This window comes from Odocoileus virginianus, chromosome 26, assembly GCF_023699985.2.
Source record: "Odocoileus virginianus isolate 20LAN1187 ecotype Illinois chromosome 26, Ovbor_1.2, whole genome shotgun sequence".
Taxonomy (NCBI): Eukaryota; Metazoa; Chordata; class Mammalia; order Artiodactyla; family Cervidae; genus Odocoileus; species Odocoileus virginianus.
In genome coordinates, this window is record NC_069699.1 from 11,969,245 (window position 1) to 11,984,048 (window position 14,804).

A 14,804-nucleotide genomic window follows, 5' to 3' on the forward strand; every position below is an offset into this window, starting at 1 on the left:
AAAATAAATGAAGACCTTCTCCAGTTGTGTAAAAAAAAAAGAAAAAAAAGACACCATTTTTATGATGATGTTGAGAAGGTTAAAAATATTTTAAGGCTGTTATACCATCATGCAATTTCAATAACGTGAAAGATGACACACGAAAATGTCTAGAACTGCTGGTAGAGCCAATATGATGGAGTGAAAGGGTCCAGCTACAGGTTCTGCGTGGGCAGTTGAACATTCAGAATAAGACCAACCCTCTGCTGACTCCCATGGGCAGGGAGATGAGGGGTCCCCTCTGTGTCCTGGCTGGAGTCAGGAGAAGACCCAGAACTCTGAAGGTGCCAGCAAGGTCCCTGCCTCTTGCTCACAGTCTCACCACCCACACTTTATCCTAGTTTGCACTGACCACTAAGCAGAGCCCTGGTCACCCCTCTTGCCCTGGACTCACATCCACAAGGCTCTCTGCAGCCCTTTCTCCGGCTCCGTGCTCACCCCTCCTCTTGACCTCTGTCCACCGTGCCCTTTGGACAGTCACCAGCACCATCTCCTACACCCTTAACCTCTGCCAGGATGTTCCCTTCACTTTCTGGCTCTAATGAAAACACCGAGCTTCTCCCCCATGACAGTACTTCCCTTGCAGGCGTCTCTTGACCACCAGCCTGGAGGTGGCTCCGTGGTTCTCCTTGCTGCTTCCTGACCATTTCCCATCCCCCTTTCAGAACCCCCCAGCTTTAAATCTAATGTCACCAGAGCATGGCACCTGCTACTCTCCCCTGTTGCAGCTCTCTGGGGATCACTCCATCCTCAGCTCTGTCCTTGTCCCCAGCACCACGTTTGTCACAGTGCTTGGCAACATTTTGTTTATAAAGAGGGTCCTTCTAGTACCACTCAGGTCTCTGGCTTTCCCTCCCATGACCTTGTTTCCTCCACATCTCAGACACTTGCTCATGTGGTTAGACCTGAGACCTAACCTTTGCTGTTACGTGGCAGTCCTCCAGAATCCACATACAAGCAGCTCGTGCTCTGATCACCACCTTTCACCATTTCTCCCTCCAGTCCAAACACCTCTCACTTGGAATTCCAGTCCTGGAGCTCCCACAGCCAGCTGGACATTCTTGTATGTCTTGGATGTCTGGCAGGCTTCTCAACCATAACACATCCCAAACTCTGCTCTCAGTTTCCCTCCATCCCCCAGATAAGCTCCTCTTGAGTTCTGCCCGTTCAGGTTTTGAGTTAAAGCTAAAACTGAAATCACCTTTGACTTTTCTCTTTGCCTCATAGCTCACATCCAATCTTCTGCAAATTCTATTGGTTCTGCTTTCAAGATTTATCCAAAATATAACTGCCCCAGCCCTGACCAGGACTCCCTGGGTGCCAGTAACCTGCTAGCATCTCTCACCCTTCACTTGCTTCAGTGACTACTCCTGGGTGTGGCAGCCTTCTGCCCCAAACCCTCCGCAGGTCCCTGCTCACTCACGATAAAGGCCTGAGTGAGAACAGAACTGCCGCATGACCCTGTACTCCCACTCCTGGGCATATATCTGAAGAAAAACATGATCTCTGCAAGGGCAACTTCCTCCCTCCACCAAAGCCTTTCCCATCATCTCCCTCATGCCTGATAAATCTATTCCTTGCTCATTTTGCTTTGGACACACAGCCTACTTTGGGGCTCCCAGCACACGCTGGGGAGGCACCTGTCTTGCAGACTTAGTAAATGCTGGCCCCCTGACCTCCTTTAGGTCATTACTGAGATGTCATCTCGCTGAGACCTTCCCTGGTCACATCAGCTACAGCAGCAGGTGTCCCACTGTATTTCCTTTCTTTCCTTCAGTATTTTTCTTCTTACTGCTCTTATTATCTGAAGTAGGAATAGTTTGTGATTGCAGTTATCATCTCACTCTCCCCGCAGGCTCCAGAAGGGCAGCATTCCTAGTCTGTGTTGTTCATGGTTCTATCCCCAGGACTGAGCAGGCACTTCATAACTGGTTGCTGACTGAGTGGTCACTCTTAGTGAAGACTTTTCCTGTATAGTATTACAAAAGGCTATTAACTCCTTATAAGAATGCCCTCAGAATATAGTTAAAAGACAAAATCAATTAACTTAATTAAATTTCAGTTTCATTTATTGAGATCAAGCCCCAGTCAAACAGTTTGTCATTATTTACCACAGTTGTTAGGTGGCCAGTTTAAGTGAATCTACATTAAGTGGTTAGTTTTCCAGAATTACTTACTCCAGAACAAAAAGGAACTCCTGTGTTGCAAAATCACTTATCTTAAACATGGTCAAATATTGCTGGTGATCAATTTAAAAGCACTTGTTTACACAAAACAACAATAAGAGTTCATAATTCACCTTTAAATTCAACTTTTCTAACAGCTTGAATTTAAAATACTCTCTCAAAGGAACCCTCCTACACTACTGTTGGGAATGTAAATTGGTCCAGCCACTATGAAGAACAGTATGGAGGTTCCTTAAAAAAATAAAAACAGAACTACCGTATGACCCTATAATCCCACTCCTGGGCATAAATCTGAAGAAAAACATGATGTGAAAGGATACATGCACCCCAGTGTTCATTGCAGTATTGTTTACAATAGCCAAGAAATGTCCATCGGCAGAGAAACGGGTGAAGGAGATGTGGCACATATATACAATGGAATTACTCAGCCATTAAAAAGTATGAAATACTGTCATTTGTAGCAACATGGATAGGCCTGGAGACTGTCATACTGAGTGATAGAAGTCAGGGAAGGAGAAATATCACATGACATCCCTTATATGAGGAATCTACAAAGAAACGATACAAAAATGAATTTATTTACAAAACAGAGAGACTCACAGACTTATAAAATGAACTTACGGTTGCCAGGCGGAAGGGGTAGTTAGGGAGTTTGGGACGGACACGTACACACTGCTGTATTTCAAATGGATAACCAACAGCACATGGAACTCTGCTCAATGTTATGTGGCAGTCTGGATGGGAGGGGAGTTTGGGGGAGAATGAATACATGGATGTGTATGGCTGAGTCCCTTTGCTATTCACCTGAAACTATCAAAACATTGTTAATCAGCTGTACCCCCAATACAAAATAAGAAGTTTAAAAAAATATGATACTCTCTCAGATAAATATTTAACATATCAACTGAAATTATTTTATCTTCAGTTTTTTCTATAATTATTTAAAGACTGAAAACCCAAAACCCAATTCTGATTCTTTGTTATGTACAGCTTAACAACTTGAAAACAACCCTTTAGAATAAAGGGAGGTATTCCTATGAATCCAACATAGACATTAACCATTCTTCCAGTGGACAGAGTTCATTTATTAAAGTCAGAGGAAGGCACACACAGAAGTAAGAAATATCAGGGTGACACTACTTTGTGTGAATAAAGTATACACAGAAACTTGAAAACATGGTAAAATAACAGTTCTGATAATTCTTGATCATGCAGGTGTTCACTCTCCCAATTTCTGTGTGGTTTTTATAACAGAAAGGTGAGTAAAAATACCATCCATGGCAATGGAGACTTGAAAGAGGAGAGGACCCTTGGAGAAAGAATTTTACTTGATAGAAGAATTTCAGGAGGTGAGCAGAGAGCTGAATCTTCTGAGATAAAAAAAGTCAAAACAAAAAGGAAGTGATGCTGCCCAGGGTCCACAGACATCAGACAGAGAAAGAAGACAGGAAGGACCCCAGCCTGGTCATGAGGCGCCTCCAAGTGGAAGGGGGCAGTGGGTGAGGGGCAAGATGCGCGTAGGAAACGGGAGAAGAATGAGACCTGCTCAAAGTGAATTTTACAGATGCCTTCTCTGTTACTTGCACATCCTCAGGAAACCTACAGCAAAGATACACACACTTCCTCGGGCTCTTTGAGGTGGATGTGGTTTCACTCACAGAAACACAGAAGTTTCGGTCCTAAGAATACTGGCAGTAAATGATGACCTTATTCCACTGGCCATAAGCTTCCTGATTCTGTCTTGCTGAAAATCTCAGGAAACCAAGGAAAAACTTTTTAGGCAAGATGTTTCTTTGGTGGAAAGATACAGCTAAATTAAAGAGTTTTCAATAACTTGTGAGTCCTATGGCAATCATGGGCAGAGATGCTTGACCACAAATGGCATGTATGGATTCAGGGAAAGATCCCTCTTGGAAACTCCTGAGAGAATCCTCTGAGTCTCAGGGAAATGTTCTAAGGGATGAGATTTCACAAGAATCGATTACAATGGCTTTTTATGCCTTGGGGTACATAGTGTTTCTCTAAAAATTTTCACAACAATCTCCCCACGTTTTTCTCCTTTAGGAAAATAAGCCAAGAAAAGAAGGATTTACCATGAGAAAAATTAGCTAGGAGAGGGGGAGAGAGAGAGAGAGAAGTATCATTTTGCCTTTGTGCTCCACCTGAAGGAATAGTTCTTCACTTTTCTAATAGAAATTAAGTCGCTTCTGATTCGACATCTACAACTTATCCTGCTACTGAAATAGAAATGAACGGCTGCAGAATTCCTCCTTTTCTTATTTGGTATCCTCAGAACTTTGAAAACTCTGTATTTGAAGATACTACTGTTACACCAATTTTTAGCAACACAACATCTCTGTTCTTATGGTGAAATTGAAAGGGCAAGGGGGCCCACATGAGAATTTGGAAGAGAAATGATGGTGAGCATACAGCAAGATTTTCTGAAAGGTACAGGGTAAAGGGTCCCCAAGGAGTGGATATTTGTAATAATCTTTAATACTAATCCATTTATGACTACAAGACTGGATTAGTATGAATGGATTAGTCATTTCAGTAGTCATGTATGGATGTGAGAGCTGGACCATAAAGAAGGCTGAGTACCAAAGAACTGATGCTTTTGAAGTGTGGTGTTGGAGAAGACTCTTGAGAGTTCCTTGGACCACAGAGAGATCCAACCAGTCCATCCTAAAGGAAATCAGTCCTGAATACTCATTGGAAGGACTGACACTGAAGCTGAAACTCCAATACTTTGGCCACCTGATGCGAAGAGCTGACTTATTTGAAAAGACCCTGATGCTGGAAAAGATTGAAGGTGGGAGGAGAAGGGGACGACAGAGGATGAGATGGTTGGATGGCATCACTGACTCAATGGACATGAGTTTGGATAAACACTGGCAGTTGGTGATGGACAGGGAGGCCTGGTGTGCTGCAGTTCATGGGGTCACAAAGAGTTGGACACAACTGAGCAACTGAACTGAACTTAGTACTAGTCATCTTCAGAGAGTGATCCCAAGTCCCACTCCTCCCACCTCTGCTGCACCAGGTAGATGGGTGGGTGGGCAGGTGAATGTGGCCCCAGCATGTTACCATCACCCTGTTGTGGACCACCCTCTTCTTTCTTAAGAGTAGTCAACAGCGTACATTTAAGCCAGTTTTATAGAACAAGCTTGTGGTGGTTTGTATGTAGTCAACATTTTGAGCATTAGAGTAAGCTAGCTTTAATTAAGAGACAGGTATTTAATTTGCAATCGTTACACTGAAAAAACTCCCACTGATTATCAAGTTTAGGGGACAGGTAAACTTGGAAGAGATCTGAAGGATTTCTATCACAGTAAAGCTGGAGTGCAAAGTATAATTATAAAACCACCAAACTTCCTGGTAAATGACAGTTACATAATTAAATCCTTAGGTTTCCTCAACATTTTTTCAATGTTCTAAATACAGACTAAATAAGGAAGAGCACGCTAGGGGCAAAACATATCCCAACACCATCAGTACAAATTAAATATCCTATTTCTTTCATCTGTTAGTATAAATTCTGTTTTTACAAAGTTACTAGTCACAAGACTGGGAGTTTAAACAGATATTTCAAGAAAGGGCCTTTTGTGTAACTCATAGGGAGGAAACTGCCACAATATTCCCAATATAGCTCTCAAGTAACCACAGTGTACCTGTCACAGACACACTCATTGCTGCTAAGTCACATCAGTCGTGTCCGACTCTGTGCAACCCCACAGGCAGCCCACCAGGCTCCGCCGTCCCTGGGATTCTCCAGGCAAGAACACTGGGGTGGGTTGCCATTTCCTTCTCCAATGCATGAAAGTGAATAGCGAAAGTGAAGTCGCTCAGTTGTGTCTGACTCTTCACGACCCCATGGACTGTAGCCTACCAGGCTCCTCCGTCCATGGGATTTCCCAGGTAAGAGTACTGGAGTGGGGTGCCATTGCCTTCTTCAAGACACACTCATTACCGGGCCCTAGAAATGGCACGGCCAAGTGTATCTGGGGTCACCCTTTCTGAAATCATTCAGGCTCGCTCAGGCTTGGGGAAAAGTGGGCACTTCTCATTCAGGGCTTAAAAGGAGATGGTCTCACAGAGTAGAGCCTTTCAAAAGTGATTTACAGATTCAATGCAATCTCTATTAAAATTCCCATGGCATTTTTCACAGATATAAACAATTCTAACATTTGTATGGAGCCACAAAAGACCCCAAGTAGCCACAGCAATCTGGAAAAAGAGTAACAAAGCTAGAGGCATCACACTCCCCAGTTTCAAACTATATTACAAGTATATAGCAATCAAGACAGTGTGGTACTAGCAGAAAAACACACAGATTAATGGAATAGAACAGAGAACCCAGAAATAAACCCATGCCTATACGCTGAATTAGTTTTTGACATAGGAGCCAAGAATATAAGCTAGAGAAAGTTCAATCTGTTCAATAAAAGGTGCTGGGAAAACTGGACACATGTAAAAGAATGAAACTGAACCAGTATCTTACACCATACACAAAAATTAACTCAAAATGGATTAAAGACTTGAACCTAAGAGCTAAACCCATAAAACTTCTGGAAGAAAACATAAGCAGTAAGCTCCTTGACTCTGGTCTTAGAGACGATATTTTGGATCTGATATGGGAAGTAAAGGCAACAAAAGCAAAAACGAACAAGTGAGACTACAACAAACTAAAAAGCTTCCGCGCAATGAAGGGAACCATCAACAGAATGAAAAAGCAGCCTCCCTTACGGGGAAAAGATACCTGCAAATCATACGCCTGACCAGGGATTAATGTCCAAACCATTAGAAAGAACTCATACAAGTGAGTAATAAAATACCTAACAATCCAATTAAAAATTAAGCAATTAAAAAATGGGCAGAAGATCTGAATAGACAGCTTTCCACAGAAGACATTCAGATAACCAACAGGTACATGAAAATATACTCATCATCATTACAAATCAGGGAAATGCAAATCAAAACTACAATGAGATATCAACTCACACATGTCAGAATGGTTATTATCAAAAAGAAAAATAACAAGAATTGGCAAAGACATGGAAAAAGGGGAACACCAGTGCACTGTTGGTGGGAGTATAATTTGGTGCAACCACCTTGGAAAACAGTGAGGAGGTTCCTCAAAAAATTAAAAACACAACTTCCTTAAGATCCAGAAATTCTACCTCTGGCTATTCATCCAAAGAAAACAAAAGCACTACTTCAAAAAGATATATACACCCCAGTGTCCACTGCAGCATTGCTTACAACAGCCAAGATATGGAAACCATCTAAATGTCCAATAATAGGAGAAGATGTGATACACACAGACAATGGAACATTACTGTCATAAAAAAGAATGAAATCTTGCCATCTGTGATAACATGGATGGGCCGACCTTGAGGGAATTACGCTAAATGAAGTAAGTCAAGCATAGAAAGACAGATTCCACATAATCTCACTTATATGTGGAATCGTAAAAGAAAAAAAGAAAGAGAAGGCCAAACTCATAGATACAGAGAACAGATAAGTGGTGAGGGGTGGGGAGTGGGGCAAAACTGGTGAGGAGATTAAAAGGTACAAATTTCCGGTTATAAAATAAGTAGTCATGGGGATGTGATGTATAGCACAGTGACTACAGTTAATAATATTATACCGTATATTTGAAAATTGCTAAGATAGTAAATATTAAAAGTTCTAATCACAAGAAAAATGTGTAACTATGTATGCAATACATGTTAATTCTACTTATTATGGTGATTATTTTGTGATATATATAAATATCAAATCACTATCTTAAACACCTAAAACTAATCTAATGTTCATGTCAGTTTTGCCTTAATTAAGGAAAAAAAAGAAAAAGAGAACTATTCTCAGAAGGAATGTGCACTTAATAAGGTAGGTACTTAAGGAGCTTTTCTTTTCCTTTTTAACTTCTTACAAATGAAGGCTGCAATTAACAGGCCTCCTTAATCCAGTTACTGAATCAGGTAACAAATCTTGACGGGTCCCTGTCTCTCTATCAAATCTGGTTCCTCCAGTCCAAGTAGGAGAACCTGAGAAGCCAGCCCCCTTAAGATTTAAGGATTTAAGTACAGGAAATGTCACATTCCTTCTTTCTCCCAGGTTCCCATCCTCCATGTATCCACCTATCCAGTCTCACCCATTCCTCAGAAACCTGGAGGCGACAGAGTGGAGGGGACTGAAGTGTCAGGCTGAGGGCCAACTGAATGCCTATCAAAGTACCTCTCAGCCTCACCTGTGCATCTATAAAGCACTCAAATGAGCAGACAATATACAATGAAGAGCAAAAACGAATACTCGCCCACAACAAAAGTAGAGATTATTTTATAGACATTTCTTACTCAGCTCAGTGGCTGCTTATTAAATCCCAATCTCAGGCCAGGTGCTATGAGAAAGCCTTATACCACAGTAAACGTAATTTGAACTCAATTGAGATGCTACCACTGTCCTTTGGTTTCAGAGACTGCTACTGCTAAGTCACTTCAGTCGTGTCCGACTCTGTGCGACCCCTCCCCTGGGATTCTCCACGCAAGAACACTGAAGTGGGTTGCCATTTCCTTCTCCAATGCATAAAAGTGAAAAGTGAAAGTGAAGTCGCTCAGTCATGTCTGACTCTTTGCAACCCCATGGACTGCAGCCTACCAGGCTCCTCCGTCCATGGGATTTTCCAGGCAAGAGGACTGGAGTGGGGTGCCATTGCCTTCTCCTGGTTTCAGGGACTAGAACTTCCTAATTCTAACCACTTGTCTGAACTCCGAATGTCTGGTCCCCTGGGCTGTCTTGTCCTTTCTCATGTCTGCCTGTCTGGCCCTGTGGGTTTTGGGGCCATTGTTCAGGATGTGCTTCCTCCTGGTCCACGCATGGATGACCAACACATCCTCCACATTCAGCTCAAACACCATGTCCTGTTCAACTTCCTCCCCCACGGGACTGTTTCTGTGGCATTGCTGGCTCCTCTACCCCAGCACCAATCAGATTCTGCTTCATAATGAAGCTCGTGTTTCTGCCTCACTCCAGTTAGAGATCCTTGAGAATAGGGAGCAGGAAGATCATGCTTGACTGTCTTAGGATCCCCAGCGTAGTGGAGGCACAGAGTAACAACTCTATATTTTCTCATAATGAAGAATGAATCTCGTAGGTGCCTTCCTGATCGAAATTCAGTCAGGCTCAGCTTACTGGGTGCCCTCAGAGTCCAGATCGGTACTGGGCAGAGCAGTGGCAAAGCAGTCAGCTACTTGGCAAGGGTACAGGTGAGGGTCAGTTGAACTTGGTTGATGCCAGCCCTGCCAATTCCCAACTGGTGGCCTAGGGAGTGTTACATAAGTTCTCTGAGCCTTAGTTTTTAACCTACAAATAAATGGGAACAATCACTGGAGCTGGTCTCTAAGAGTGCTGTGAAGATTAAATGAGGTGATGCACCAAAAGTCCTTATCACAGTTAGAAACATCATCGGCTGACCATCTTTTAGGGGCCAGGCATTGCAACACGCTGAAGATACAAAAACGAACAAGACTGCATCACGACCCTGAACAAGGGTAAGGTGTGAAGGTGAGAATAAACAGTAAGTTGACAGTTACAAATCCACGGCAGCCACAGAGGTGAAGACAGGAAGCAGTGAGAGAGAGGAGGCAGGAAGGCTCACATCAGGTGCGGAGTGGCCGCTGGCACCATACCCTTCTCTGCGTCATCTGCTGCTGTTTCTCTCCAAACACGCTGGACTCAGTACCAGGTTTAAGCAGAATGGTGCCTCAGGATAGGCAAGCTCAAGACCCAGAATCCCTGATTTTGCATCACCTGAATCCAACACTGACTGATTCAGGGGTAATTTAGAAAGTTTTCAGAAGATGATAAAGCACTTATCACAGAAGGCTGGCAAAGTTTATATTATGTTTACTACAATTTTAAAAAAAGGATGAGCAGCACCAGAAACTACTTTTAATTTCACACACACAGATAAAGTCACTAGGATTCAACTTTTGTCCCACAAACAAAACCTACCTGGTCCTATGGGGGTAGATCAGAAACTATAAGGAAATCATTTCAGACTGTGAAATTAACTAAAAGATGGTGTAGTCTGGTTACTTTGACTAAGTTGGTACCTAACTGTTTTCTGCATGATTAAGTTAATCTGGTTTTAGAAAATGATGTAATTCATTTCAGAGACAAGTCCATAATCTCCCATCTGCAAATCTAAAATCTAGAAAGCTATGAAAATCAATTATTTTTGTAAGTTTCATTTTAAAACATATTTGGTGGCAAAACCTGACTCCCATGGAGTCACACATAGTTTTTATTTGCCCACTTAGTGTGACTGTTCATACATTTTGGGACAGAAATATTACCATACTGCTTGACAACAGTACTGCCCGGGTGACCCCTATGGGGTCATGTCATATATAGCCTAAGAAACCATGCTGAAAAGATCTGAAAATTATAAATTCCAATCTAAACTTCATCCTAAGATTTTCAAATGAGATATGGTGAATCTCTATAAAATTAATCGTATCAGATAGGAGGTCAATATTCCCCAAGCTTTTGTAACTCAATACTAAATACACAATTTTGCCACATCTACATATCACTCATGTTACTACATTTTCCAGTACCTGATTTCACATTGATGCTCCTTTTTTAACTGAATAAAACTATTTTAAAAAAGAAATCTCTCTACTGAAAAACCTGGTCACCTGAGAGGCTTACTCTCTGTTAAAAAAGGAAGATTAAAGAGATTAAAGACACAGTAATACCAAACTGAGAGTTTCACCTTTAAATTCTCAGAAAGAGCAAAATAAAATGGAAGAGGAAATACCTGCCTTACTACGTGATTCAGTCACCTAGTGCTAGGCTGATTACCATGCCTAGATCCACTGTGCCCAGAAGTATTAACCCTACACACTGGGAATCTCACCTAAACTGTGTTATGCAGGGAGCCACCCCAGTAGGCACAAAGCACTGCTGGGGTTGGGAGGTCCGGCTATACGAAGGTAAAATGTAGCAGCTAGGAGGGTAACTCCATCTCTCCTTTAGTTCTGTCACCCAAGACCTGCCATGGGGATTCAGCTCCACCCTGTATTGCAGCTATTTATCAAATTAACACAAACACTGTCTTGCGGACAACGCTCTGGAGCATCCCCAGCCTCTGCTGCCAAAGGACCCCTCACAATGGCTGGATCTAGAAGTGACCACACACAGACAAGCCAAAACATGACACAAACTGATGAGACCTCTACTCCTCAACTGACTTCACTAATAGCTACTGTGACCATGGCCTTCAAAACCAGCACAAGATTTGTTGTAAAAAGTCTTCAAAAGGATCTTCAAGTATATACACCTTTTTAAAAACAAAACATAAAAGGTGCAAAATGAAATTTTTTCCCTAATGTACAATACTGGAAGTTAGAAATACTGTGAGTTTGAACATCTCCATTTTTCAGCTGTTAAAAAATTTTAAAAATAGTAACCACACATTGATTTAATGAAGTGATCAAAACTAACATCACCAGTAAACGGCCAATAGACATGATGGACTTCTGGATCTGATGGATTTCTTCTGGGACTTACCTGAATCTAGTTGTCCGGAACACAGCAGAGAGACCTACATGGAGGGAAAATGCTACAAAATACCTGGCCCATTCTTCAGAAACCTCATAAAAGACAAAGAACGGCTACAGAACTATTCCAGATTAAGTACATCTGTCTACTAAAATACATGATGCTGGACTGGAATCTATATTGGAAAACAAGCCATAAAGGACATTATGGGGACAGTTGACAAAGTTGGAATATGGATGGCAGATTAGTAAAAGATTTGTCTCAATGGTAAATTTCCTGACTTTGATAACTATAGTTAAGAGAACATTCATTTCATTAGGAAATGCACACTCACATACTAAGGGATAAGCACAAATAATATGTCTAACTCTCTCACAGTTCAGCAAAAATTCTGTGTATATACAGATAGATATGTGGAATATGATGAATGTTAACAGTAGGTGACTACAGGTAAAGGTGATCATGAATTCTTTAATGAAAGGAGGTCAAGAAACCTGACTACTCCCCATCTTCCAGCTACCACTGAGGCTGCCCATCCAGTTTCTGTGTGGACTCACCATTCTTCTGAGAATCCTCAACAGAAGCTTCTGGTCCTTTGGGTCCTCTTTGGATGTCAGTAAATCAGCGAAGGTCTCTGCATTTTCAGGAGACAGGCTCTCTGGGTTTTCCCCTCCATACAACTGAACCAGTATAGACAGACACTTGGATGAAACTTCAAAAATTTCAGGATCCTCGTTAGGAAGCTGAAAATTAACAAATAGGACTTCATCAGCTTCACTGAAGATGATGTTGGTATTCCTCAAGAATTACAGCTCAAAATATAGAATGTCAGTCTGAGTACAAACGTTAATTAATCGAATATTCTTGTGACTGGATCTTTTTCAAAATGTACAGAGTAACTCAAACAAGACTAACAGCACAAAATCAGAAGGAAATTCTACAATCTTTTCTTTAATCCATAGTGATGAATGACCTGTGACAAGCAAAGGACTAATTATATATTACATGCATATTTACATATGCATATGCTCATACAGGTGTGTGTGTGTCTATGGGTGTGGAAACACTGATTTTTCTGAGGCACAACCCTTACATTCTTGTTGACATAGCTTGTTTAGGAAAAGCCACTTCCTAGAAGATAGTAAGGAATGGTTTGAACTGTTTCCAAATCATTATTGACTAAACAGGTGGGAGAGAAAGTATTGTTTCTATATCACAAGGTATGTTATGAAATAATAATCATACCATAAGCATTTTGATCTTTTAATTTTTAAAGTTTTATTTCTAATAGAAACAATTAGAAACAATTTGTTTCTAATTGAGAAACAATTCCTAGGTCATACAATTTAGTGATTTCTCATGTATCCATCATCCAGTGGTTTTTAGTATATTCAGACTTGTGCAAACACCACCAGAACCAATTTTAGAATTTTTTCATCTTACCTGAAAAAGAAACCCTGTATCATCTCCTCCTCCCCACCCGGTCAGTGCTAATCAGTTTTCTGTCTTTCTGGATTTGCCTATTCTAGACATTTCAGATACTTGAAATCACACAAAATATAATCCTTTGTGACTGGCTTCTTTCTCTTAGCATGTTTTCAGGATTCATCCATGCTGTAGCAGGTATTGGCATTTCATTTCTTTTTCTTATGCAATGGATATGCCAATTTTGTTTATCCACTCATCAGCTGATGGACGTGTGAGTTGTTTTCACCTTTGACCAGCATGAGCAGTGCTGCTGTGAACATCTGTGTACACATTTTTGTGCACACATGCTTTGTTTCTCGGGTATATACTTGGAAGTGAAATTGCTGAGTCATACAATAAGTAACTCTACGTTTAACTTTCTGAGGAATCGCCAGACTATTTTTCAAAGCTGCCATTAGTACCAGCAAAGTATGAGAGTTTCAGGTTCCCCACATCCTCACCAACACTAGTTATTACCTATCTTCTTAATTACAGACATCCTAGTTTGTGCGCAGTGGTCACCCGTGGTGGTCTTTCATTTGTACTTCCCTGATGGTTAGTGATGCTGAAAATCTTTTCATGTGCATTTTGGTCATTTGTATATCTTCTTTGGAGAAATGTTTACTCAGATCTTTTCTCACTTTTAAAACTAGGTCATTTGTCTTATCATAATTAAGTATTCTTTATATATTTTAAATACAATTCCCTTTATATATTTTAGATATAATTCCCTCAGCAGATACACATTTCAAAACTGTTTTCCCATTCTGTGGATTGTCTTTTCACTTTCTTGACAGTGTCCTTTGAAGCACAAAATATTTTTTATTTTGATAACGTCCAATTTACCTATTCATTTTATTGCTAGTGATTTTGGTGTCAAACCTAAGAAACCATCGCCTATTTCAAGGTCCTGAGATTTACACTTCTAAGAATTTTTATAGTTTTAACGCTTACATTTATTTTTCCTTCTAAGAACTTTATAGTTTAACTTTTACATTTAGGTCTTTCCATTTTAATCTTTGCATATAAGTAGAGAACCAACTTCATTCTTTTGCATGTGAACGAATCTTATTTTGAGATATTGGCACGTTTATATGCCATTATAAGAAACAATACAGACAGATACCATATACACTTCATCGGACCTCCCCAAAGGAAACATCTTGCATAACTACAGTACAAGATCAGAACCAGGAAATTAACCTATACATTAAGACGGCCACTCCTGTTTTTTAAAAATTAATTATTTTCACCATATATACTTTGCAACTTTTTACTTTCAACCTGCCTAAATCATTATATTTGAAGTGAGATTTTTGTAGACAACATACTGCTGGATCATGTTTTGTTATCCCCTCTAGTCATCTCTATCTTTTAATTGGTACATTTAGATCATTTCCATTTTTGAGATAAATAATATAAAAATGCTAGGGTTTAAGTCTAAGATGCAATTTTATTACTTGTCTTCTATTTATTCCCCATTTATTTTTCTGATTCCTTTTTTTAACATCTTCCTGTGGGTTATCTGACCATTTTATGTTT

General features: G+C 40.6%; 1 protein-coding gene across 5 annotated transcripts in view; it reads right to left on the bottom strand.

Annotated features, from left to right (window-relative positions):
• The window catches only part of ULK4 (unc-51 like kinase 4), a 487,767-nt gene that overhangs the window by 110,049 nt on the left and 362,914 nt on the right, over positions 1–14,804 (bottom strand). For 4 of the 5 annotated variants that reach the window (XM_070455485.1, XM_070455483.1, XM_070455484.1 and 1 more), the window contains one exon: positions 12,353–12,538. In XM_070455485.1, coding sequence (XP_070311586.1) covers positions 12,353–12,538 — 186 coding nt within the window. Of the gene's footprint in view, positions 1–12,352; positions 12,539–14,804 lie in introns of those variants that run through there. The other variant, XM_070455486.1, reaches the window with a different exon arrangement.